The sequence below is a fragment of the Haliaeetus albicilla genome, chromosome 16 (genome assembly GCF_947461875.1).
Source record: "Haliaeetus albicilla chromosome 16, bHalAlb1.1, whole genome shotgun sequence".
NCBI classification, from domain to species: Eukaryota; Metazoa; Chordata; class Aves; order Accipitriformes; family Accipitridae; genus Haliaeetus; species Haliaeetus albicilla.
In genome coordinates this window covers 3,586,971-3,613,562 of record NC_091498.1, presented here as the reverse complement: position 1 = coordinate 3,613,562, position 26,592 = coordinate 3,586,971, and the positions used below count along the sequence as shown (strand labels likewise).

Below are 26,592 nucleotides of genomic sequence, written 5' to 3'. Positions count from 1 at the left end.
GGCCGTGCTCAGGGCTGCCAGGTTGAACTCCGTAATGCCCTCACTTATTTTTTGCCCCAGTTGCTTCTAAAAGGGGATGGAGGATAAATGAATAATCAGCTTGTCTCATTAAGAAGAGAAAAAAAAAGCGTTAGGAGTCTCTGTGCAGAAGGTGTGAGAATCCGCTAGTTAAAAAGTAACACTCTACCACTTCATTATCGATTTACTTCAATATCGATTTACTTCGTGTAAGAACAGCTTTGCTGGAAATAGCTGCAGGCTTCTTACAGAGCTCAGCTGACAGCCAGCTTTACCAGCTCTCCATGGATCCCATTTAGGATCTGTCCACACTGCAGCATTCTTTCCTGTGGGCAAAGGCTGAGGGCAGGGTTAAATGCACAGAAGGCAACGTGGGTTGCAGGGCTGGTGCCTCCCCCGGAGAGTAGATTGAGATCAGGAGGTGGACAGAGCTGGGTGAAGGTGCTGGGCACTTCAAGAGTCAGAGTGCGCCGTCACCTGAGCATGCTGCAAGGGCCCCAGGAGCAGGCAGGGACAGCTGAGCTTTGCTGTGCAGGCAAGAGCAGGGTAGTGGAGGGAGCTCCTGCCTGACCTGTGCCCATTTGCAGCCCATTCCCTTGTGTACCTTCCCATGCCTGTGGCTCTCATTGCACAGCGGTGTCCTCCCTAGCCCAGTCTTGGATGGTACCGCTGCCAAAGGCTATGTAGAAGATCAGGCCAAACAAGTTGAGGGCTGCAGATACGAAGAAGGCATTCCTCCAGCCAGTCTGGAGATCCTGGGGGGGCAAGAACAGATCACAATGGTATCACCCTTCCCTTTATCTCCATGTAGTGATCACCCAACTACTGCCACCCAATTCACTGGCACTAAAATCTCCATCCTCTGCTTGCTACTAGTACCAACAACAGAAGAGCTTTGCTCAACTCAAGACATATGCCAGACCCCCTCTTGTTGGAGATGCATTTCCTGCTTTGGCATTTTTTGAAACATTGTGTGCTGTGCTCTATTCAGGAAGCTTTCCTGCCTGGCACAGAGCTTCCCCCTCACCCCACTCCCTTGACCCTCTCCCCATCTCTAAGTACATCCAAATGGGGCTCATGTGGAGCTCTTCCTGCTTTCTGAGTCATCCCCATGTCCTCAAAATGGTCCAGAGCTCTGGTTTGCCAGCTGCTATATCACATGTGTTCATTGGGAAGAGGGGGTTGGCTTGGAGTAATTTTTGATTTAGTGCAAAGGAATCCATTTCTGAGAACTGTGTTTTCTTCTAGGGATGTGCTTGTGGTTTGTGGCCCCAAATTACCTGGCTGACAAGAAGTCCAACTGCAGTAGGAGCAATAATTCCTGCGACTATTCCAAAGGTATTTGTGATTCCCAGCAGGAACCCTGCATATCTGGGGAGAGGAAGCAAAGATTTCCTGAGTGAGGCAGAGGGGAAACTGTCACAAGAAGGGAGAGGAGTAGGTGCTGCCAGTCCCTTCCCTCATCTGCATGAATACTGCCTGTCATGCCGAACAACACTAGGAGCTTCCCTGCAAGACTGGGGGGGATTTTAAGCCTTTATTTTACTCCTTAGCTTACAATGCCAGCAGCTACAGAAGAAAAGGGAAGGGAGAGTAGGAGTTGCAGAAGCTTCGGGGGATTGGGAAGGACGCAGAGCCAGGGAGGGCACAAAAGTCAGAGCCACTTACCTGGGCGCTATATCGATGTGGTTAATATTGATGCCTGCCCCTGTCATACTGATTATTGTCAAGGCCAGTGTTAGAAGGACCACAACAACTGTGGAACTGCAGCCAATGTAAGGCACAGCCACCAGGAAGATGGCTGGGAGCAGCATCCCTTGGGAGGAAAAGGGGATGTGTTTTATAACAGGCCACATAAGTGTGTTTGAAAGGCTGGACAGCAGATGAAAGCTTGTCCTTACCGAGTGCTGAGAAGAGCTTCCTGACGGCTGCTGTGCCAAGCACTCGCCTGGCTAGGAGGAAATCAGCCAGCAGCCCAGCCAGGATGTGCCCCAGCCCATTCCCAACATAAGGCAGGGAGGAGAGGAGCCCATTCTGCAAAGCAGAGAACAAGGCATTGTCACATCCGTGGCCCAAAGGAATGGAGCCAAGAGCTCCAAGACTGTGGCTCCCTTGGTCCCAGAGCCACCAGTCTTCAGGAAGAGATGTCCCTGAGGAACCTCCATGTTCCCAGCCTACAGAGGAACGAAGTCCCATCGCTGTTGCAGGGACCAGCCTCAGCTGCAGGGCAGCACTCACCTCTCTGAGGTCAAAGTGGAGGACGTTGCTCATGAACGTGGGCATGGAGGTCAGCAGCATGTAGAACAGCCAGTCTGTGCAGAAGCAGGCAACGGTGATTGCCCAAAGAGGCAGTGATTTAGCCATGGCCACAAGTGGCAGGGAGTGGCCATGAGAGCTGCCCTGGAAGGAATAAAACATCAGCCAGTGCCTCCTTTCCTGTCTCACATCCCCTGCGCAAGCTGTCCAGGCTTTCTTTGGCCTCTCCACCTGCTGCTGAGAAGACTGGGACTAGCCCTGGCCACTCTATAAGGAATCCAGCTGAACTGCCACAGAGCAGTCCCTTTGCCAAGGTGTCTGCAGCGTGGTCAGTTGTGGTTAAAAGGTTTGTGTGTACCTGATGAGCCAGCAATGACATGATGTACTCCTGCTCCCTGGCACTAATCCATGGGTGATGTGCAGGATCCTCATACACGAGGAGGAACCAGCAGAGGCACCAGACACAGCCAACACCACCTGTGAGGAGTGGGACTCTCAGTGCCAGCCCCTCTCTATGGTGAGCTGTGGCAGAACTCAGAGCCAGTGGGATGGAGGCTGATGCTAGCGAAACAGCGAGGGCAGGAAGATAGAAAGTGACAAACTCCCCTGAACCCATTGCTCACAGTGGAAGGGGTTGGGTTGATGGCACAAAAGGTTCAGCAAAGGCATGTTCCCTACTAGTACTCCAGCAAAATGGTTTCATCCTGGCCTGGCAGGTGAGAGGGGAGCCCAGAGCTCTGTGTGGGACTAATAAGGATGGAGCTGGTCCTGCAGGGATCTGATGGAGAACCTTTGGGAGCTCTGCCAGCAAATGGCCTGCAACGGGGTTGGAGGAGAAGGACGTGATGGGCCATTACTCACCAAAGATGTAGAAGACAAAAGGCCACCCCAGAGTCTGACAGATGATCCCAGCCACAAGGAGAGCAAAGAAAGTCCCAAAAGTGCATCCTAGGGATCAGAAACCAGAAGAGTCATTTTAATGGGACTTTGTGTGAACAGCAGCAAGTGGGACAGACCTACAGCCTGATTTGTGATGGGAAAATGGGTGGCACAAATGAAGCACCTGTGCAAACAAGCACCCTTGTATCCGGGTTTACTCCCTTCAGTGTCCAGGTTCCCTCTCCTGACTCAGGCTCACCTGAGCTGAGGAGACAAAAGACACAGGATGGGGGGAGGAGAGGAGGAAAGGCTGAACGCTGCTAATACTTCTTTGCCAAGGACCCACAGCTTTGAACTTTAGGCTGCTACAAGGACTGGCTTGGAAAGAAGGGGCTGAGGGGAGGTCCTGCACTTACCGAGTCAGTGGTAGGGAAAAATCCTTGTGCCTTACCAGCATCAGCAATGTTCATGAGCCTGCTGCGTTCCAGTGGAGGGGCCCATTTTGCCCAGAGCGTGTACTGAGCTGGAAATATCACTCCCTGCAAAGATAACAGGAAGCGTGGAGGAAGGGGACACGGGGAATACAGCCAGGGCTAACCAGAGCAGGTTTCATAACCTGGCAACACCTGGAGCCACAACTGACCTCAGCCAAGCCCAGTAGCACCTGCAGCCCGATGAGGAAGCTCACGCCGAGCTCTGCTGCTTGGGGCATGAGGAGGGTTAGCACAGAGGAGAGCAGGAGCCCACTGCCCAGGACAGGTTTCCCCCCGAGTAGCCCTGAGCAGTACCCGCCCAGCGCCTGTGTGAGGCTGTAGCCGTAGAAGAAGGAGCTGAGGACAATTCCTTGAGTCTCAGCACTCCAGTTGTACACGGGGGCCTGGAGGAGACAGAACACATCTGTCAAACAGAGATCTCTGTTTTCCAGGCAGAGACTCCTCCAGAAGGGGAGAAGCAACCAGGAAACGCAGCCCTGAGTACAACAAACTGATCTCTCTGCTCCTTCACCCCCCTTGTCCTCAAGGCTTTTCTCTGCTGCTTCCAAGTCTGTCCTCCCACAAAAGAAAGAGTGGACTGAGCACAGGAAGCATCTTTCAGTTATCTGCATCTGCTTTCCACTTACGTCCTGAGCAAATGCTGGGTAGGAGCTGTGGGGAGCACTGCCAGACCAGCCATGGGGATGGCTGCTGTTAGTCATGGCGACAATGGCGATGCTGAGGCTGACCCGGAGTGCGTATGCCACGAAGAGAGAGATGTGCAGGACCAGGGCCAGGCCACAGCGAGCAGAGCAGAGCCCTGTAGAAGGAGACAGCCCACAAACTGAGGCTGGTTAGAGAGGCCATGGGTTAACTCTAACCCCATCCTACAGATCTGTGTCACGAGGCAATCACTGTACTGCAGCAACAAATGGCTCTTTCCAGGTACCCTCCAGACATCTACCACTGAGCCCCTGCCCTCCTCCTTTGCAGGGATGGCCGTTCATATCTTCAGAAGGAGAACAGAGGGGCAGAACGGCAAGGAGACTTGCCCAGGGATGGAGGGGACATGTGGAAGCCAGAGGTCACTGGCTCCCAAGCCCTGCTGAGGCAGCACTTCAGCCCACTGCTCCCCAGGGAGCGGATTTACCTGTGCGGGAGGAGGGCTGCTGAGCAAGCAGAGGGGCTTCATCCTGCTCTGCTTCCGTCCCGTCCCCTGCCTGTGTGTTGTCCACGTGGCGCTGCATCCTCTCCTACCTGCAAACGCTGCTGCCTGCTTCTCCTCAAGATAATGCCCGGCCCTGTTACAAAGCAAATCTCAAACATCAACAAACACAGGAGCAGCCGGGCAGTGACCCTTGGCGTTTCCTCCCAAAGCCATTACCAGCACAGCAAGAGCAGAGCAGGCTGCTGGTCGCAGATGCCTGCACTGCCAGCACAAATGCTTTATGAGCACAGTGATTTACAGCTGCCTCAAAACCTCCCTGGGACGGACTTATTTGCACCCGTTGTTTATAGCCCTCGACCACAACAGCCTGACAGGGCAACGAGGTGTCTCCCACCCCGGGGTGCTCCCACAGATGCCCCAGGGGTACCCGCTGCCCTCCCTCAGCTGGTGCAAAGGGAGGCTTCTTCCCCATCCCATCCAGTCCCCCCCGGGAGTAGCTCACGTGTGGGGAGAGGTGTCTCCCCCAGCCCAGAGGGGACCAGCGTGGTCGTGGGTCTCCTGGCTCCGTCTCCCGGGGCGGGGAGCGGGAGGCAGCCACCTCTGTGCTGTGCCAGGATTTGGGATTTCAGGGACCTGGGTGGGGCAGAGCACCGCCAGGACTCGAACCAGCTCCTAGCGTGGGAACACTGGGGTCACGCCCCCTCGCCGCTAGACCACGCCCCGCACGCATAGGCCACGCCCCCACAGCTAGCACCGCCCACCACCACGGATCCCGCCCCTGTCTGGTCACGCCCCCGCCAGGCCGCGCCTCCGACGCCTGACCCGTGCCGAGCGCGAGTCATGTGCTCAGTCAAGATGGCGGCGCTCAGGGCGGCGGTGCTGGTGCTGCTGGGGCTGCGCCTGGGTTTCGCGGCTACCGCCGTCCCCCTGGTTATCTGGCACGGCATGGGTGAGCAGGGACTGGTAACGGGGGGCGGGGCAGATCCTCCGGTAACGGCTCTGTGGGCGGGGCTGCGGGGCTTAGCTGGCCCGGCCCGCGGACGGGGCCGTGCTGGCACCCCAGCAGGCCCGAGGGGAGCTCGCCGGCCGCCCCCGGCTCCGCTCCGATGTCCCCCTCCTCCGGACAGCCGGTTTCTGCGGAGGCTGGGAGGTGCTGACTCTGCTCCCCCAGGCCTGTGTGTGCATTGACGGATCCTGGTCCTGTTGCAGCAGGGAGGTGCTGGTGTGATGTATGTGGAAGCGAGGTGAGGGCCTGGGCGGTGGTGTGACGGTACTTCGGACGTTCCCTTTCACAGGAGACAGTTGCTGCAATCCACAAAGCATGGGCTACATTAAGAAAATCGTGGAGAATAAAATACCAGGGATTTATGTTCTGTCACTCAAGATTGGAAGCAACCTGATACAGGTAACTAACTGCTGGCACTCACATTTCTGCTTCGCAGAGTGTGCGGTGGCCAGTGTGCGGATCTGAAAGTGCGATAGTTATTGCGGTCTTTGTTATTAATGTTGTTCTACAAGGATTGCTGTAGTGCTTTCCCTGCTGTTTTTCTGCTTTGTGAAGTAAACAGCTTTGACAGGTAGAAACCAATAATGTCTAGATAATACCTGCAGAAAAGAAATCAGGGAAAACCAAATCCCTAGTCTGAATTGGATTTATATGCAAATCCACTGATTAGCATGCTCTCACCACTCCAGGTAATACAAAGGCATGCAATAAGATACCGTGCGAAAGCAGAGCTTTATCCCATGCTGTACTTTTTGATTTACAACCATTCATTCAGTATACATCTTCAGTATAGTAAAGATACAGACTTTTTCTGTGCCTTTGTATTTTGTGACAGTTTTGTGTAGCCCTACTGAATTTATTTAAGTAGTCTCTCAGAATAATGTGCAATGTATGTTATTTTCTGGGATCTGGAAAAGATGGGTGAAGTTTGATTATTTTTTTTTAAATTATATATACATATATATATATGTACAAAATCTGAAGGGACTTAAATTGTCAAGAAGCTTGGGGAAATGTCACTGTTCCACATTTGCCAGGCAGAGTAGGAACAAAGACATGGTGAAGGGAAATCTCAAAATCTGAGTTTCACTTGTGTCATGTTGTGAAAGTTAACATCCTCTTTCAAAAGCAGAACTGTTAGTGGTCTATTTGCAGAGATTAAAATAGTGTAAGCCATTGTAAAGGTACAAGGTTTACTTTCTAATCTGGCTAATCCATCAGGATATGGAGAACAGCTTCTTTATGAATGTGAATGATCAAGTGACAGAGGTGTGCAGCCAACTTGCAAAGGACCCTCACCTGAAAGGAGGCTACAACGCAATGGGCTTCTCCCAAGGAGGCCAGTTCCTGTAAGTTTACACTTCTGTTCCATTTCCAGTGATTTCTGTTGGGTTTTAGGTTCTGATTTTTGAAGTACTAAGCAGATGTAAACTGACAAACCCTTTTGTAACTGTAGGAGCACTCCAAAGGAGGCAAGAATGTGTTTACCTGTAGTCCTCCTCTACCAGGAAGGGTTAATTCTCTTTGCAAATGTTGCCCAAGTGCCTGAGCCCACGCAGTGGCAAGCTGAGAGCTGCATGTGAACCAGCATTGGTGGCCTGGGCATGCTGAGCGCCTTTATCTTTCTCCACAGGAGGGCGGTGGCCCAGAGGTGTCCTTCTCCTCCCATGCTCAATTTGATCTCAGTTGGGGGACAGCACCAAGGTAGTGTCCTCTTAAGCTACCTCACATCCTAACTGCTGTGAAGGGTGGGATGCTCTTGTTGGCAGGAGGAATGATTTTTTTTTTTAGCCTCTTCCTAAAACCTGACTGTTTTCTTGTGAATTAAACTGTACCTTTGCTCCTGTCTGAATCTGGTGATCTGCTTTGGCCCAGTTCTTAGCTGACCACATTAATTTCTGTCTTGGTCTTGCTTAACTGGCAATGAGAAGGGACCTTTGTAAGTAGGTGCCTTATTGTCTGGGTTAGAATTCTTACATACTTTGGAAGCACTTGGGATTAGTTGTTTCTGGAGAAGAAATTCCTAACTACAGAGCAAAGCGTTTGTGAAACTAAGCCTTCTGGGTCACAAGGACATTTTACAATCAGCATCTGGAAGGCTAAAGCCCCAAGGAAAGGGAGGTGCTTCTTGCAGTAGATTAAAGAGGCAGTATGAAGTGGAATTTAAGAGGCGTACAGTTAAGAGCGGCTGGCAATGAATTTCAAATACTCTCCCCTGAGGTGTTGCATGGCTTGAGTCTATTTCTTTGTAGTGTAGTGGGAAGACCTGTAGGGAATCATCCTGAGACCTCCTGGGAACACACCAGGCGAGCTGGATGGTATTCTGCTTGTCTGCATGCCTCCATTCTCCAGAGCAATATGCTCAGCTCAAGAACATCATCCATTATCTTTGTGTGTAATAGTGCCCAGGGGCAGGAGGGCTGTCTAATGAGATTGCAGGATTAAAGGCTGCCTTATTCCCTGGGTAATTCTTGCTACTGCTCTGTAAGAGGGTGGTTCTTTACCAGCTGGAGGGATTAAGGGATTTCAGTTCGGCTTACCGAGTTGTTACACGTCTCCATACCCCAGGCGTGTACGGCTTTCCACGCTGTCCTGGCGAGAGCTCCCATATCTGTGACTGGATCCGAAAGACGCTGGATCTGGGCGCCTACACACAAGCTGTTCAAGAGCAGTGAGTATATTCATCAGGCTGCAATGATGGTGGCTGGCCCCATCTGAGAAGCCTGGGTTTCCGGTCTGATCTTTGGTTTCTCTCTTCTCCAGCTTGGTACAAGCAGAATATTGGCACAACCCTCTGAAGGAGGAGGACTACAGGAAAAACAGCATCTTTTTGGCTGACATAAATCAGGAGAGAGTAAGAACCTAGCTGATGATTAAATGCTAGCAGGAGAGCAAAAGCCTTACCAGTGAGCTCATTCATGTTAGTTCTCCCTGGCAGTAGTTTTGCTGGAGTTTCAGGGGGAGCATTTTTTGCCCTGCATCCCAGGAGTGTACAGTGTTTTTGCTGGTAGATTTGTGAATGAGACTTGTCCATAGCAGAGCAGTTCCTGTGTCACTGCACTCTTTTGGAGTGGTTGGTGTAGATATGACACATGCTTAGTCCACCCATCACCTTTCAAGTGCGTGAATCCTCTCCCTCCCCTGGGAAGGCAGGGGAGGCCCATCCCCTCTTTACAGCCTCAGCCTGGGAGGAGGCTGAATGCCGTGAGCACATTGAAGGGGGGCTGGTGATAGAAATGCACGTTCCTGCCTCCTAGGCTGGTGCAGTCCAGGGTTTTGCAGGTGCAGGGCAAGTTGGAGTAGCTGGTTTCCCTGACTGTCTCACCAGGCTTTCCAATGACTTGGATCTGTTCTCTGTTGCTTTCATCCAGGGCATCAATGAGACATACAAGAAAAACCTGATGGCTCTGAAAAAGTTTGTGATGGTGAAATTTCTCAATGATACCATGGTTGACCCTCCGATCTCTGAGGTGAGGCAGGCAGGGTGGGTGCTGCTTTTGGGTGGCATTTTGGTGCTTGCTTGCTTGTTTCTGGTTTGTTCTTTGGTGGCAGAACTTGAGGTTAGCAAGGAGCACAAACACAGGCCTGATACTGTGCTGTCTCCAGCAGAAGCCGGTGAAAGCCTGCTTATCTCCTGCGAGCCCTTCAGCAACTCTTTCCTTGTTTTTATTCTGACAGTGGTTTGGGTTTTACAAAAGCGGCCAAGCCAAGGAGACCATTCCACTGAAGGAGACCTCGCTGTACACAGAGGTATGTTCTGCTGGGGGGTTTCTGCCGTTTCCACTCTATAGCGTCCCTGGGGCCTTGAGGAGCTCTAAACCCCACAGCTCTGTTCTTCTCACCATCTCTGCTGTTCCTGGGGCATTGCCTCCTCTTGCCAGTAGCTGTCTGGGAAGGCATTTCTCTCCAGGCCAGTGGGAATTACAGTGGTGGTCTCACACCTGGGGCAAGATCTGCTTCAACACATGTTTAATGAATTCTGCTCCTTTTTAAAGCCTTGCTGTAAGACTCATCCAAAATGCCTTTTCCCCTCTATGAGGGGAAGCTTTGAAGAGCAGAAGTGGAACCCACTCTAGCCTGCCAGCCAGTTATGCTGCAACAACAGTCTCTGACCATCCATGCTTTTCTCCATGCTGGGTTCCCCAGCCATTGCCAGTGTTTGGCTGTGGCAGGGCCCCAGGAAGTTATGGTCACACTTCTCTCTGCAGGATCGCCTGGGGCTGCAGGAGATGGACAAAGCAGGAAAGCTGGTGTTCCTGGGGGTGAAAGGGGATCACCTGCACTTCTCAGAAGAGTGGTTTTACACCACTATCCTCCCCTTCCTCCAGTGAAGCTAAGGGGAGGCACCCTGTGAGAGCACTGGGGAGGGTCTACCACTGTAGTTAAAGCAGCTGCTACTGTGCAACAGCACTTTCTGCGTACAAGACTGGGGGGATCTCGGGAAGGGGAAGAAGAGGGGGTTTAGCTCAGCAGTTCCACAGTGTGGCACCTGCTACACTGCAGTAAGAGACCGGGATTTGTCTGGATGTAATAACACTTCAGTATAGGTGGACTGAGCCTTGTACTAATTGTGAAGCACTCCACCGTGCACAGGCCTTGGTAAGTCTACTTCAGTTCTCAGAGCTGCAGCTGTGCTTGTCACTTGGTGATGGCAAAATAATTAGCTGCTTGAGAGGCTTGTGTTCCCTGTTACCTGTTCCTTGCAGGATGCAATGGCAGTATTAACCAAAATCACTAGTTTAAGAATGCTGCATCTTTTAAGGGGATCAGCAAGTAGACTTACATGGCTGTATGCAAAAGAAAGATATTACAACCTCTCCTTCAAGATGGGGAAAAGGGCCAAATTTAGGGGTTTCTGGGAAAAAGGAGGGTTTTGAATTAAGTGGGTATTAACAGCTTGAAGAGTTTTCAACTAATGGCTTGTTTTATGCACTTTTGTACAGCAACTGAAATCAATAAAGAACTTTACATCTAACCAACTGAGAAAAAAAAAAAAGGCGAGATTTGACAACTACTGACAATTTGATTCAAGGGGAGTTGAGGAAAGTCTGTACTTCCCCCTGGGAAAGTATTCAAAGCAGTCTAGGCAGGGTTAGGCAGCAAAGGGCATCTTGTCCTACCCAAGGTCCTGTGTGCCCCCAAAGAGTAAACCAGAGCCACTGTAATGAGCAAGTTGGCATTAACTTTATTCTATCTTCTGTATAATCTTAAGTACATAAGAAAGGTTTTTTCACAAGCCTCAGGAGAAGACAAGTACAAGTCACAGGACAGTCTCAAAATAAAAAAATTGCATATTTTTTTGTAAGTTTTGTCCTAGAGAAAAAGAACATTGACACTTTACAGAGGAAATGCATTTAAGATATGCTTATGCCACCCGAGGCATTGGAAAAATGAAGGTCAAAGCACGTGCAGCTCCCTTTATGGGTCAGTACAGTACTGTGTCTTAGATCCATCACTCTGCTCCAGGGCCCTGGAACAGAGGCTACAAGCTTCCACCAAAGTAAAGAGCCAAGCAACATGGGAAAGGGGAGGTTGAGAGGATTCACTTTATGGGGACTGATTGCAGATGAGGAAGAGAGTGATGAACCAACTTGATCCAAACCGGGTATTCACAATACTGCACTACTGACCCTGGAATGAAGGAGACCCTTCCTCTGCAGAAGGGGACAGGTTCAGAAGAACTGCCCTGGAAGACTGAACCTGAGTTCAGCTGCTCTGAGAAGGAAGCCCTGGGGCAAAGATTTGCTTGCGAAGGTGGAGGACTCATGGAAATAAGAGATGCTCAGCTCCAAGCTACCAGCCAGACTGCTGGGGGGGTAACCACAGTTACTCCACTGCAGTCTTCCTGTGGCACTGGTTAATATAAAGCCTCCTGTCATGGCACAATCAGAAATACACTGAGCTAGTAGGAATGATGAAAGAGAAATCAGGGTGGAATGCTACGGCCCAGGTCCTCAGCCTTTGGTCCGACAAAGCCATTCCCATGTCCTGTAATGCCACCAACTAGTACATAGAGCTGGAATTAGCAGCTTCTAGGACCTTCTTGAGACATCTGCCATAGCAACTGGGTACGCTGGACCCCGACAGACACCATTATTTGTTAAAAAGGGGACAACAATCCATTCCTCTCACATGAACAGTTTGCTTAAAGGCAATACAAAAAAAACCCCGAATAACGCTCTGAAAGCCAACTGCCAGTACTGGCTGTGAAGTTCACTGAAAAATCTGACTTGATAATTGGTGCAGTTAGATCAGACAAGGGGAGAAAAAAAACAAAACAAAACAATACACCTTCCTGCTAATAGATGTGGACAATAACTGACCCGCCACCTACACCAAACCCTAGGCAGAGGTATTTCAGTGACGGCAGGTAGCTGTGTCTCTCGGGTAGAAGAGAAGCAGTTTGAGAGCAGAAAGGTACAAGAAATCTAAGAGAATCATCTGAAAGCAGATTTGTCCCACAGCAGGGCCAGGGGAGGGCATGAGCCTTGGAGCTTTTCTGCTTAACCAGCAATTTCCGTCACAGTGGTAACCAACTTCTGACCGTTCCACACTGTCTTGAACTGTTCTGGGACAGGGAATTCAGTCTGGAGGGTAAAAATAGAAATCTGTTGTCAAAATCAGTTTATGACTGAGACTAGTAACTCCTTCCACTGCTTTAGGCATTTCTTTTCTTAGATACATGCTGTGTCCCTTGCTGTACCACAAATGCTGCCTGTTCTGCCCCCAAGAAATCCTGAAGAAGCAGCTCTCACAGAAAAGCAAGTATCTCACTATAAAGACAAACAACTTGAGCTGCTGCTTTTAACATCTGACCATAATTTGTGACCTCTGAAGTCTAGAGTCTAGAATTGTCCCTCCAGACCTCACTGTAACCGACGTTCCCTGCAGGGCTCAAAATACGAATCCCACCCTGCATTACCCCAATCCCAAGCAGACCTCCACAATGATCTCAAAACTAACACTTACAAAGTCACCACCCTCTGTGGGAATAAGGACATTCATCTCTGATGACTTGGCACTGACGATTTCACAGTCTAGGGAGTTCTTGCTCAGATACACGTGGCAACCGTCTGTCTTGTTGATGGAAATTGTTGGCACTTTACCCATTACCTAGCAGAGTGGTCAAAGCAGCAGTTAGAGGAGCATTATTTTGAACTGGGCAACCGCAACGTTTTTCTTTTGTGCTTGCCTTCAAGGCAAGAGGTTTGACTCCAGCCCGCCCACTGCAGACACACTGGATTCCAGTACGCCCGCCTTGGCAAAAATCCAAAGTTATTTCGTGTTTTGATCTCTTTAGAACAAAACTACAGTGAACACTGGACAAGCTGGCCATCCCGAATCAGATACCAGAACTGGAATCAGAGTAGATTCTACTGCTGGCCTCCTACTTCAGCAGTCATATTATGCTGCCCACCTCACAGAGACTAATCTTTTACCTAGAGCCCTGAAGCAGCCCAGTGAGGCAAATTTCGGCCCCTTCCTAAGGGCAGAGCAGTAGGACAGATGGTGTTTCATGAATATTCTCCACAGATGCACATTCCTATTCCGGAAATAAACCTACTCAAAGGAGCAGATGCTACAGATGCCCTGTTGTACAGTGCAGCAGTCACACCCCAGGCAGAGAACAGGTTGCAGACACTCACCTGAACTTTAACATCCCTGCTGTTTATGATCTCTACGATGCCCACCACGTCATCGAACACCAGACCTAGCTTCTTACAGTTATCTGCAAAGAAAAGACAGATCAAGTCAGAGAAAGGTTTTGGAGATTCAGCCTTCTGCAAACAGACCAGCACACAGAAGCAGTTTTCAGGGTTTCTCCACTTACCGAGGGTGATGGAGTTGATCTTGCCTTTGATTTGGAGTGTACTATTTGTGCACTTGAAAACATATGCTACCTGTTTCAACTCTGTGTCGCTGATTACCAGGTTAGTGGCATTCTCCTGGTTTTCCTGAAAAGGCAGCAAAAACGCCCTTAATTTTTGGAATGCAGACCAATTAGTCCATGTGTACAGCAGGGCAGTGCAGACCCTTTAAAAGTAAACTGCGTGTGCCTTCGGGCTGGTGCCTCTTACAAGAAAGGTCCTCGGGAGACCTTCCTTCCCTGCTGCAAAGCTCCCATCCCTCCAACCCACTCATGCCAATGCCAGGCACTCACCACTCTCCACTTTTTGCCCTCTAATTCTAGCAGCGCAGGTGCCTTCGGAGAGGTTTTTGGGGAAGGATTAGCATTACAGGCTGGTTTGGGAGCAGTGAAAGGTTTGGGTCCACTTCTCACAGGACCCCCTTGGTTCTTCAGTGCTGGATTCTTGTGGGTCTTCATGTCATCTGAAACATGTCTTAAGCCTGCAAGAGAAGTCAAACCTGAGATCCAGCTCTCCTCCAAGAATGCAGTTTCACAAACACCAGACATCAGTGATTACAACAACCAGCACGATAACATTTTTCAAAATGCAAATTATTGAAACTGGGCCTAAGTTGAGCCCAAGCACAAGTGACAGCAAGTGAAAGAGGGACCAAGAAACACTGATGCAATATTGACGAGAACACAAGATGTACTGTAGAACCAGAAGACACTGGCTCTTCTACTCTGCAGCTGGTAAAAGCCTTGAGCCAAGCACCTCACTTTTGTTTCACGTCTATCCTGATACGCTAACCAGGTAACACACAAAAGGGGTAAGTCCTGTGCAAATACGAATAGGTGCAATAGGAGATGTGCAGGCAACCAAAGGGTTCCCTCTCTCGGTTCCAGCTAGAGATTAATCTCTTGCTACACCTGACAGATGAAGCTGAGAATGCTAACCTTTGTCCCTGTAACTGCCTCAGGGCTGCTTCTGGCTCCCAGCACCACACTCAGACCAGATGGCCTTTTGTTACTGCAAGCTACTTTCTAAGCAGGTGTATTGAGGGACAGCAGCAAAACAAGGATTTGCAGCACAACAGTACTCTCACTCGTGGCTGCCCTCCCTCCGCTAGCTACTTCCACCTACCAGAGGTGATGCCTTCTCCCCGATTGATCTGGGCGAAGAGCGCAGAGCGGGAGGCAGAGTCATCTGTGCTGGAGCTCGTGGGGGCAGGAGCAGGTGGGGGAGGAGGGCCTGGTGGGGGAGGCGCAGCCCCGGCTGGGGGAGCGGATGGTGATTTAGCCCCTTCTGTTGCTACAGGACCCTGTAAGAGGCCGGCAAGAGGAAAGGCGATTGCACAAGCTCCATATCTGCTGCAATAATCATGCAATACTCATCTAAGAAGCTCCTGCAGATGTAGCCAGAACTTACCGTTTTGCTCCAAGTCAGCCCTGTGGTGTGATACTCTTTGATGTAGGCCTGCAGCTCTGTCCAGATACTCAGATAAGCTTTCACCCAGTCCACTTGCTTTTTATCTCTGAGGACATAAGGAGGTCACAAGGAGTGAGCAGGTGCATTTGTCATTAAAACCCTAGGACTACAGTTAGTTCTTTACATCTCTCCACCTCTCAGCCTACAGGCAAGACACAGCTAGACCAGCATGGCAGCCTTGCAGCTCCAGCACTGCATTCTAGCTTTAGTATTAATCTTGCACCTGCAGGCAGAAGGCCACAAGCCTGGTCTGCCCTGTAACCCATTTTAATTGAGGAGTCTGGTACTTCCAACAAGACCCATTCCCGAGGCACAACTTGCTGTCCTGGGAAACAGTTCAGCCACCAGATGATGCTGAGCCAAGAGCAGGAATACATTTTCTACCAGAGATTCCAGCTGCAACATGAATGCAAGGAACCTTGTCTAAGGATCAGGGAAGAACAGCTAAAGTGAGGCTTTATAAATACACCCTGCCTTTAAAAAGAAAGAATTAAAGACCAAGGCAGCTGTGGTTAGACACTGGAGTAGCCCCTACACACCCAGTTAGCTGTGTTCAATGACATCTTTAAGAGAGAAGGTGAACTTACACATCCTTGTACTCCTTGAGGATCCGGTTGGTATAAAACATGGCAGCATCAGTCATTTCCTTCACATAAGGACCAGGCTTTGGAGCCTAAAGAAGAAAGAACACATTGGCATGGCACAGCTGACCAGGGAGCCAGACTTTTCTCACCAGCCCAAGGAAACCATTTCCTACTGGAATCCTTACCATGGCCACCCAGCCCAGGGCTGGGATGCTCTCGCTGACTGCTGATAAGTGATTGAACAGTTTGCTACCACGGTTCTTCTCCCTGAAATTCTGCACCACCTGGATTTGCTCTGAAATCGGTTTCAGAAGTGATGAGAATGCATTCTGCAGGACAAGAGGGACAATAACAATTAAGTATATTAGTATTGCCCTGGAATGGCTGCACATCTTCATGGGCGGCTCTGCTGAGATGATGGTCACTCAGAGGAAGATTCCAACTGGCACAAGTTACTGCTACAGCTCCTGTCCAGGCTTGGCCCTCCCCACAAGCAGAGCTCAGTCCCACAGCCTAGCTCCTCCAGGGCTGAAGTCATAGCTCCCAACCGGATTGGTACTATGGGAGTACGCCAAGAACTGTGACTCATGTTCAATCCAAGAGACACTGACAGAGCTTGTTAGTAACGAGGACTGAAATAGCATTTGCCTTTCCTGGATTCTTTTGTTCCAAGACAGTTTGTCAAATTTTTCCTCTCCTTTACAAACCCTTAGAGAAAGGGGTGCTATGCAGGTTTTTGTAGTTTGGGATCTACAGCCTGCATTACAATCAGAGTTGCAGCAAGTTCTCAATTCACCCTATCAAGCTAGACTTCAGGATTCAAGTTACTTCTCAAGTCAATCCAAGCCTTTAGTATTTGGATGATAAAAATTGTTTGTGTGTTGCCCACTAGGAATGCTGACTGAAAGTGCTTATAACTCTTCCGAGGTCAGAGCAGAGCAGCCAATTACACGTTTCCAGAGATGCCTCTTAGGCAACTTTTCTTTAAGATCAGAAAGTCTCCTGCTGGTGGCACCAGTGAGGGACAAATTTGAGCAAAACTTGCTTTTCAAAGCCTTGGCTTTTCCTTTTGCTATCCCTTCCTCTGTTTAGATAAAACCAAAGAGTTTCTGAGCACCACTGGCCAGGCTACACTTTCAGAAGCTCCAGCCTAGTGCCACTGTTGAGTAACAGGATGGGGAAATCCTTTGCCACAAGTTCATACATTTTGCATTTTAAACTGGCTACTCCAGAACCAACTAGACTCCTGCAAGACAACCTGCACAAAGACCTACACTAGATTAAGGTTGTTCTTCGTTCATAATCCTTTATTTAAATAATGTGTCAGTGGAATTTATAAGCAGATTCTCAGACTAGAGGCTATGCAGAACAGCATCCTGGCAAGCCTAGTGAAAGATAAACAACCCTCCAATGCTGACTTTGGGGAAAAAAGATGCAGATATATTTTGCAGTGAATAAGAAAGTAACACAGAAATCCAGCTACCACAGTGTAACAGTAGAAGCCATGACTGAGCCAGATAATAACTGCAAAGAAAAGCAAGGTGGGATCCTGTTGCTCAGTAAAAACAGTTCTCAGCAGGGAAAAGCCAATGCATTCAGGATCAGATTCTCAGTCACACATCCTGCTGAGAAGCAGCAGCCTAGGCTAAAGTGTTAAATTACTTGCTAAGGACGAATCAATCCTAAAAGGCTAGCTATTATTCAGAGGCCATTCAATAGAGACAAGTGTCTGTTATACTTCAGGAGGAGTTTGATGCCTGAAAGTCTATAAGCATCATGCAATGAAAAGCACACTCTACGCAAATCCCACTGTGGCTCCTGTCTCAGACAAGTTCCTGTCTGCAGGCTGCATCCTCAAGGAACAGTGATTGTGCAGTGTTGGTGCCAGGTGAAACTTGAGACAGATGCTGTGAGATGACGCTCACAAGCTGCTCTGACAGCTACAGAAAACTTTTTGCTCTAATGACTGGAAAATGCCAGTTCTGCAGCTCTAAGAATCAACCTCTGCAATTCTGCTCAGTGTTGGGTGAGCACCCAGAATAGTTCACACTTGCAGCAACTGCCACGCCATGGATGCAAGCATCTCCAGTTCTCCTTTGGTTCCTGTTTTGGAGCAACCGTAACAACCCAGATTCCCCTACACTTCCAGTCATCTCCAACTCTGAGGTAAGAGCATACAAGGTTACCGGTAAGTGATTTCCCAGACTTACCTCTGCTGGCTGCTGATGTTGAGATGCTGTCACCAGAAGAGCCCTCTCACTCATCAAGCCAACATGAACCATCTCAGCCTAAGAATAGAGAGAAAAATGAGAGCGCTTCCCTTGTACCCAGTGTAACGCTAACAGTCATTCAAGCTCCCGCTGCCTCCAGTTCCTAGTCTGTAAGAAAGCAGCTATGCTGATCTCAAAGCATATATTCTTGGAGACACCCATCCTCAGACAAAACTCACAAGACTGCAACAGCTCTTGGGCTGGGTAGTTTACAGGCCTCCTAAAGGCACACACCAAAGTCTGTAAAGAGAGCTAAGCACCTAACTACCAAAGATTTCAAGGAGGTTTGATTCATTGTGTGTGTGTAGGTGGCAATCTGCTGGAGGTTATCTGGGCGTCTGCATCTGTTTTGAATCCTCAGGGATTACAAACATCCTAGGATATGGTGCTAAAGGAATGCAAACACTGACAGCAAACTTGGCCCTTAACAGCCCTGAAGGACGAGCAGCATCTATTTAGAGTGAAGGGAGAAGAACATGAGTTCTTACATGCTTCTGCACATCGCCGCCAACTTCTTTGCTGATCTTGATGTATTCAGCTACTGGGCCAGCCAGAAGGGCATCAAAAGCCTGCACGTACTGAGCCACTCCTGCAGAGAAGGAACCAGAGCACAGGTATCACCAAGAGGCACCAGGTGGGCTCCTGGGCTGGGAGCACTCACACACGTGCGCTGCGCTCCTGGGCTGCACCTCCCACCCGCTCCACGCTGAACCTTCCCCCCGGGTCACATCGAGCAAATGCAGGAGGCTCAGCCTGAAGCACGCAGCTGAATGCAGATGAGGGAAGCGCTGCAGCCACAGGAAGTCCTTATCTTAGCAGGACAGTAACCGCAGGCCTCTTGGAGTTTGCGCAGTATCTGCTGCAAAAGTCACTTCCCCTCTGTGCACAGCCAGTTCATCTAACAGCCCTTTGCATGCTCTGCATGAGCACCGCCTGCTCTGCAACAGCTACTGCTGATGTCCGATGCTTCAGCACAGGGACTCCAGAGAGATGCTGCTGCTGGGGAGGTGCTTTGGGCCTTACCTTTGGAAGAGCCATCTCCACACATGCCAGGTCCTTGGCACACCGTCTCCAGGCGCTCCACAGCCTTCTCCAACCGTTCAACCAGTCTTTCCATATCTACCGCTGTCCACGACCTGCACAGACAGCATAGAATTATTCACATCCTCTGACAGTATGAAACTCATATGCTAAATATTGAGGAGGGTTTATCAGCTGTCTGGTACAAGCTCTGCCAGTTCCAGAAGAATAATTTCTGCCTAGCTCTGTACCCTGATGATGGACAGCAGGGTACCCTCACATTAGCAAGGACTTTTGGATTACACAACAGCCATGCATGCAGCAACTTTCTATTGCCACAGTTACTCCTTAATGGCCACATAGTTTCTATTCCATTGTAAGGACTTCTTACACATGTAAGAATACAAAACTTTCATCTTCTAACCTTGTATTGACACCACTCTATAAAACAGAGGTCTGCACAGAATCTCACTGCAGCCAATTCTTGGCCAAAGTCCCAGCTGTCACCATACAGCAAATCAAGTACAACTGTTTCGCTGGGAGTTCACACACTTCAGGTTAGAACTAGTGGTTTTGATTCTCCAAATGCATCCACAGGGACCTCCTGGAGTCCTGCATTCCTCCAAGGCACATCTATAACTCCAGCATTGCTACAGTGTAGAGCATCAGTGTGCAGAACGAGCCACCCTGGCACATGCTAAGATGAGCAGCTGCACAAGCTACGAAGGCATAGCTGCTTCTACAACAATGTGCCCCTGTTCATATTCTCCCTCTACAGGCTTTGGTATCTGAACTGCAGAACCTACTCTGCAGGCACTGCACAGGAAAGTGATTTAGGTACGCAAGTCATTTGTAGTGTCTCATCTGGAAAAGTCTTAAAAGTCATATAAACTTTCCATTAATTACTGCTTTGCAGAGACTCTGCACCAAGGAGCAAGACAAGTCACGCTCCAAGTACACTAATGCACAGAGAATGCAGGGAGGGAGTAGCAAGTCACCAATTGCATTTTTATCTTATCACCACTCATTGAAAGATTTTACGATATGAATCACAATTATGTCCCGAACACAGCTTCCTTCTTATTGCAACAGCCTGCAAGAGCTCAAAACCCTGCCTGAAGGAGAATGTCCTTCCCAGCACATTCCCCAGCATACCCAAAAAGGAAGACAGGGTTTACCCAGCTGCTTTGACAAACTGATACTAGATCTCCCTCAGAAACAAAACCTGAAGTTCTAACTAGGGTTTTGCTTTTGCTCACAAGCCTTCTCAGCCCTACTCCAAAGTGCATGTTTTCACCCAATTTCCAGAGGATGTGGGGCAGATCCAGCATTAGTCACAAACGGCACTGATGTCACAAGACAAAAAAGGCCATTTTCCACTCCTATTTCGCCTGCTTGCATGAGGAGAAGCAGCACTGATGAGGGGGTAGGGGGGTGGGGGAGGCGAGGGAGAGGCCACCCCCCTTCCAAGAGGAAGAAAGCGGTTTCCTCCTCTATGCAAGAAGAGTAAGCCAGAGGAGATTCTGTGCATAAGACTGGACAGCAGTAACTGGATGGCTTCCAGAGACAAAAAAGTTCAGAGGCTGAAACTTGTGGGCGGTCACCCATATAATCAACAGTAATGAATACCTTTTTTTTTTTTTTTTTATTCTGTACAATGTAGAAATCCTGACCACAGGATCGTCAGCACTCTGCTGCAGCCGAGGACAAAGCATCCAGAATGGGGCTCACGTCTTCAAGTGGGAGCGCAGCCAAGAGTGGGGCTCTGCCTCCCCCGCTCTCAGCACACCAAAAGAAGGGTGTTTTTTTTCCCCGAAAGAGCCACCTGTTAAAGAAACTCTCCCATGCTTCAAGAGTACAGCAAGATAGAGGGGTGTTAACGCAGAGGGTTCAGGAAGGACACCAGGTTTACCGAGTGTCGGGCAGACAAGCTGCTGTTCTGCACCACTGATCCCCATCACATTCCACACGAGGCTCTAATCTGATCAGCCCCATTACCGAGTCGCAAACTGCACTTCAAATCAGGATTACAAACCAGAAAGTCCAGATGGAAAGCTGCTTCCAACCCCCAGCAATAAAACATGCTGTTGCGAGGAGCATATCGCATCAGTTCTAGATACACTGTCAGGATTAATGTCCTTTAACAAGAAAGTATTCCTTGAGATTCAGATTCCTTCCAATCTCCTTGCCATTTGACACACCCTTCCTGGGTTTCCCTGACAGAAGCCATAAACTCATAGTGCTCAATACCAGCTTTGTAAACCTTGTGCTATCTGGCAGATGGTGAAATCCTTTTAATTTCTGTTTAATGGGCAGCATTAGCACAATTTGCAAGGTAAGTCACTTGGTAAATTGGCAGCAAAATCAGAACTAAGTGCAGGCAGCACAAAGTCCTAGAGCAGACAGCTGTATCTCAGTCACTCCTCGCTAAAGCAATCTTGATTCACCCTTACTGTGCTCACTGCCCTGTGCATACAGCCTTTTCTGCTACCTACATACCATCCAGAAAGAAGTAAAAAGATTTAGTTGTAACTAACATCAACAGCCAGAGTTTGCAATCCAGAGAGATTAAAATTTAGCAAAAGGGAAAAAAAAAGATCACAAAGTAGACCTGTTTGGGCTACATCTAAACAGTGTTTTGTCTATCGATCAGTTCAAATGTGAAATAATTTGTCACTAAGCGACAAACTGTCTTCACGGATCTCAGTACAGTACATATAATCGGATCTCACTTGCCTTCTTTAAACATGAAGCTGAGACACACAGATCACCGAAGAGTCATTTTTGTTCAGCACATCATCCTGTGCTCAGGAGGAATGAGAAAGGCTTTCAAGCTACTCTGTGCGTGCAGCCAGGGGTTAGAGTTCTCCAGCTGACAGGAGTGGAGTTGAGATGAAGCTCTCCCTTTTGGGACTATAATGCAGGATATAAATCTAGGTCTTGTTTAAATTCAATTGAACTTTGATTACCAATGGAGCGGAAGCTATGGACTCACAGCAAACACACATTTCACCCTGGGCCAGAAAGTCCATTCATTTTCATAGCACATTTGGTTAATCTATTAACTAGCCTTTATTTCCATCAAAGCTTGGGAACATGGTTTTGAACACACTGTACAGCAAACAGGCTTTCATCTACAACTAGACTGTTTTGATATACTGATCAGAGCAATAAAGGGAAGGGATTTTATTTGTAAGAACACTATTTATCCCAAAGCCGATCCTGTGCAACAACACAGTAAGAGGAGTTTCCTGTTTGGAGAATATCAAGGAGTTGGCATGTCCTAGCCAAAGGCCGGTCCTCAGAGGAGTGAGCAACTTCTCAGAAAACCAGTATAAATTAAATTCTTCCTGTTGCCTGAGACAGCACACTAACCTGGGTCCTCACTTAGACATTCTGGAAGACACAAATGTTAGTTTTATAGCCAAAGCAAGCCAAACCTACGCCTCTGTTCAGATTCAGCTTTTGTGAAGCCCGACAAACTGCTGTCAGCAACATGAAATTTGCATCAGCTACTTCCTGTTTCTACAGGCAAAAGAAATAAAGATGGGACAACTAAATTAAGAACATACCACAGTTTATTTCTGAGCTGACACTGGAATATCTCAGGGGATCAGCTACCAGATGATTTCCAACATTTATATCTTCCAAAAGCCCAAAGAATTTTTTTTTAAACAGTTCAGCTCATCAAGTAAGGAATTATTTGAAGCAAGACAGGACTCAAAGCCTGAATTTAGTCAGTTGTCAGGACCAGCCACAAACACAAGACAGCTATTGCTAGTCCCAGCAGCTGCCAAGACAGAGATCTCTGCTGTTTATAGTACAACAATACTTGTTGACATTGCTCCAGAACCCATGGTGTCTACTTCTGGTATTTCAGATCTACTTTATTTAGAAAACCAAAAGTGCTTTAAAAAAAATAAATCCATCTGGACCCTATTTAAGCTCTCCCAAATAACAAATCCTACTGAAGTCATTAAAAATATTATTTGGTATTTTTACTCAAACATTAAGAGATGGTTAAAGTATCACTTCACTCTGCACTAGAGCAAGCGCAAGGACTCCTTTTTCTTCACAATTATATGAAATAGGAGATTTGCACTTGCCAGACTCTGTTGCTATGCTCCTCTCATTTCCATTCCCTGCCAGGGCGATGAATCCACCAGGGAAGTAACTGAGGATCTCAGATCTAAGCTAAATTGGATGCAGTACCAAGCTCCATATCAGGAATTCAGAGCATCGAACCTCGTCAGCATCCCTCCTGAGCTGTGCCTGCTCAAGCAGAGGCTGCTTGGCTGAACTTTGTTACATGAATAATAGGGGGTATTTTTGGCTTTCAGAAAGCTCAGCGATATTCCAGGGACACAAGGATCGCGTCAGGAAGAGAAAAGGAATACAGCAGTTTCTCAACGCCACGGATTCCTGGTTTTTCACTGATTTTTCAGTTTTCCCAGGTCTTGGGGAATTCCAGAAGCCGATGCCTGAAATCCTATGACCTGACGCATGAAATGCCCATTACCTTTTTTTTTTATTTCACTATCACAAAATCCAAAGCAATCACACCTTTATCCCATCGTAATCACCACCGAAACGCAAAAGGCAGAAGTCAGCAACAGGCTGAGGGCGAGAACCGCCCCAACCCCAGCAAGATGGAGAGAGCAACCTGGAAGCACAAACTACAGAAACACCCTCGCTTCAGGCTGCACCGAATCAGTCCTATCGTGGAAAGCTGGATATATCACCTGGGCACACACCCCCCCCACCGCTCGAGGGAGTCATCCAGGAGCTGCCAGCCCCGGTAACCGCCGCCCCCCCCCGGCTTCCAGGGGAGGGAACTGGGGCAGGATTAACCCCCCAGGTTGTGGGGTGCAGGTACAGACACCCCCCCCCCCCCCAGCCCGTCCTTCCACCGGGACGGCGTACCCCACCGCAACGGGCCGAGCGGCGCCGGTGGGGATGGACCAGACCTCGGTAATTTGTGTGTCCGTGTCCGTCCCCCCCCCCGCGCCGTCCCGGGGAGAATTCGGGTGCTGAAACACCCCCGGGCCCGGCCCCCCACGGCAGGAAACGCCTCCGCTCCGGCTCAGGAAGCCCCACGGAGGCCCGAAGCCGCTCCGCCCGATGCCACGGGTAGCGGCGGACCCCGATAACAACCCCGTCGGGGGAGTTTTCACCGTTTCGTGACTAAATTCAGCCGAAAACACCGCTTTTAACGGATTTAACCCCAACAGCCGGGCCGGAGCCCCTCCCGTCTCCCTGCGCGCACCCAGCGCGGCTCCGGCAGCGGCGGACGGAACCGCCCCCACCCTCCCCGTTCCACCGAGCCCGGGCGGGCCCGACCCATCACCGGTGCCCCCCGGCCAGCCCCGGCGCGGCGGCTGCCGGCTCCCCCACCGGGAGTCTCGTCCCACTGATACCGGCTCCGGAGCAGGGTCGGCATCCCCGGCGGGGAGCCGAGCCGAGCCCCCCGTTCCCCGCTCCGGCGCTCACCTCCCCGCCGCTCTCCCGCTGCTCCGCCGCCGCCGCCGCCCGGCGCCGCCCAGCACCCCCCGCGTTCCGCCGCTTCCGGCCCCCGCCCCGCGCACCGGAAGTACGCACAGCGCGGCGCGGCGCCGGCGGGGAGGAACTTCGGGCCGCCGCCGCCCCTGTGATTGGCGGGTGGGCTTAGGGGCGTGGTTAGAAAGGGCGAGGGGTGGGGTTGGAGGGGCGGGGTCTGCCTTGGGGGTGGGGCCACGAAGGTGCCCGGGGTGGCCGGGGGGGCCAGGACCCCCATGGAGCACCGGGACCCCCGGAGAGGGGCTGGGGGGGGTCTCCGGGATCCTGAAGGTGCCCGAGGCCCCCACAGAGGGGCTGGAGGAGCCGAGAGCTCCGGGGGGGGCAGTTGGGCCCCCCCCCCAGGGCAGGTCTGGGGGAGGGCTGCGGTCCCCCCAGGAGGGGCTCTTGGGGTCCTCAGGATGTCTGGGACGCCCCGAGAGGGGTTGGGGGTGGTTTTGGGCTGTTGGGAGGAGGCAGGGACCCCTGGGAGAGGGGTTAGGCCAGAGGTTGGGGCCCTAGAGATGTGGCTGGGGGCTGCAAGTTTGGGCCCCCAGGGTGGGGCTAGATGGGATGAGCCCCCCCCTTGGGGAGGGGGATCGTCCTGGGCCTTGCAGGGACAGGGCTTAGCTGGGGAGCAAGGCAGCCTGGGCTGGGGCTACAGAGGAGGTGGAAGGGAGACATCGGGTCCTCCTGTCCCTCAGGAACGGCATCTGGCTGCGTCAGGGGGAGCTGAGGTCAAGGCCCCTCCAAGATACGTCTGGTGGGCATGGGATGGGAGAAAGGTCCTTCTGGGGAACTGCTGATGATCGAAACAGCTACACCCTTACACAGGGAAAATCCTGGGGGGCTCTGTGTGGCAAAGATGGTTTCACTTTTGGTGCGCACTGGCTCACCCTGAGCATCAAACGACTCCTACAAGGCTGCTGTGCTTCTGGGGGTACAAAGCACTTTGGAGCCTCATGCTCACAGACCCTCTTTGATCCGAGGGTCTCAAAGCACTTGGCAGAGGATGGATAAATATTGTTGTCCCAGCTTTGTTGCTGGAGAGACTGAGACGGGGCGGCAGTCAAGGGAAAAATAACTCAGAGTCAGGAAAAGGTCCCTGGAGTCAACACGGGATTGTTCCCACAGAAAGAAGGCTCCACTGTCTGCTTTTACCATTAGGGCAAGACTTGCTCTGAAAAGGTGTTTGCCGCCACAGTTAGAGAAAGGGCAGCAGTTGTCCCTGCCTGCTGCAAGGGACCCGGAGCTTTGCTCTGTGTTTTTCAGTCCCAGCAGCCCTAGGGAGGGAGTTGAAGCCGCCTTCAGAGCTGGGGGGTCTGTGCAGACAAACAGACGGAGCATCTGTCCCGGTGAGGGCTGGGACACGTTGACAGGATGGGAAGGAGGAGAAAACCCAGCAAGGTCGGCTGACTTTACCACGGCTTCCTGCCCTCTGCTCCGCTACCATAGATGGTCACATCTGCTGCAGCGCAGGGTGGAAGCGGGGCCCATCCAGCGCTGAGCTCCCGAGTGGAGGAGATCTGGGCTCCGTCTGTGGGATCCCAACCGGGACAGGCGGGAGCAGGGCCAAGCCTGGGATCAGCCAAGGGCTGAGAGCAGCATCGCCGGGAGCGTGGCTCTGCTGACATCTAGTGAGGTTGTCTCCTCCAGCTTCATGCTCAAAGCCCTTTGAGGGTTTGATTCTTCTGAGCAGCCAGTGGGTAGGAGTTGTGTGTCTTCTTGGCGAAGACACAGCTCACCACTATCCCCCCTCCCCTCTGTGCAGCCCCCCCTGGCTCCCAGCTGCTGCCTTGGCAAAGCACATGGAGCCAAGCAGGACCGCACCACTGCCCTCACATCGTCCTTCCTGGTTAGGCTGAAGCCTATAGAGGAGACAAGCAGCTCCCTGCAGTCACTGATGCCCTTTGGCTGGTTTTCTTGCCTTGTTTTCCACCCTGCCAACACCTGATCTGCCTCTTGCAGCTGTCTCCATCATGATCGGACACCTTAGGATCAATTGACATGATGTAAAATAGAAAATAAGATACAAACATCTCATTTCT

The 26,592-nt window shown here is 50.4% G+C and overlaps 3 protein-coding genes across 6 annotated transcripts; 1 reads left to right on the top strand and 2 right to left on the bottom strand.

Annotated features, from left to right (window-relative positions):
- Positions 1-201: 201 nt before the first annotated feature.
- On the bottom strand, positions 202-5,475 carry LOC104310949 (sodium-dependent phosphate transport protein 3). Of its 3 annotated transcripts, none has more exons than XM_069803089.1 (12): positions 5,297-5,475; positions 4,777-4,927; positions 4,274-4,446; positions 3,797-4,030; positions 3,605-3,692; positions 3,136-3,222; positions 2,633-2,751; positions 2,257-2,508; positions 1,920-2,052; positions 1,687-1,834; positions 1,299-1,389; positions 202-773 (listed from the first exon to the last, which is right to left on the bottom strand). In XM_069803089.1, the coding sequence occupies exons 2-12, from the start codon at positions 4,871-4,873 to the stop codon at positions 642-644; spliced, it is 1,554 nt and encodes a 517-aa protein (XP_069659190.1). In that variant the 5' UTR covers positions 4,874-4,927; positions 5,297-5,475; the 3' UTR covers positions 202-641. The 3 variants fall into 3 exon arrangements, with proteins under 3 accessions (XP_069659190.1, XP_069659191.1, XP_069659192.1); XM_069803090.1 differs by having other exon boundaries at positions 2,257-2,418; positions 5,297-5,472; XM_069803091.1 differs by lacking the exon at positions 3,797-4,030 and having other exon boundaries at positions 5,297-5,473.
- Positions 5,476-5,586: 111 nt separating this feature from the next.
- PPT1 (palmitoyl-protein thioesterase 1) lies at positions 5,587-10,775 on the top strand. The gene is made up of 9 exons (XM_069803092.1): positions 5,587-5,743; positions 6,090-6,199; positions 7,022-7,149; positions 7,434-7,504; positions 8,369-8,471; positions 8,564-8,654; positions 9,172-9,270; positions 9,479-9,550; positions 10,009-10,775. Exons 1-9 carry the CDS (start codon positions 5,635-5,637, stop codon positions 10,129-10,131), a joined length of 906 nt encoding a protein of 301 aa, XP_069659193.1. The 5' UTR covers positions 5,587-5,634; the 3' UTR covers positions 10,132-10,775.
- Positions 10,776-10,962: 187 nt separating this feature from the next.
- On the bottom strand, positions 10,963-24,800 carry CAP1 (cyclase associated actin cytoskeleton regulatory protein 1). Of its 2 annotated transcripts, none has more exons than XM_069803087.1 (13): positions 24,430-24,800; positions 19,016-19,128; positions 18,481-18,581; positions 17,933-18,010; positions 15,908-16,051; positions 15,726-15,811; positions 15,079-15,184; positions 14,794-14,971; positions 13,962-14,149; positions 13,632-13,755; positions 13,447-13,529; positions 12,770-12,913; positions 10,963-12,387 (listed from the first exon to the last, which is right to left on the bottom strand). In XM_069803087.1, the coding sequence occupies exons 1-13, from the start codon at positions 24,783-24,785 to the stop codon at positions 12,304-12,306; spliced, it is 1,785 nt and encodes a 594-aa protein (XP_069659188.1). In that variant the 5' UTR covers positions 24,786-24,800; the 3' UTR covers positions 10,963-12,303. The 2 variants fall into 2 exon arrangements, with proteins under 2 accessions (XP_069659188.1, XP_069659189.1); XM_069803088.1 differs by having other exon boundaries at positions 24,503-24,618.
- Between the last annotated feature and the right edge of the window lie 1,792 nt (positions 24,801-26,592).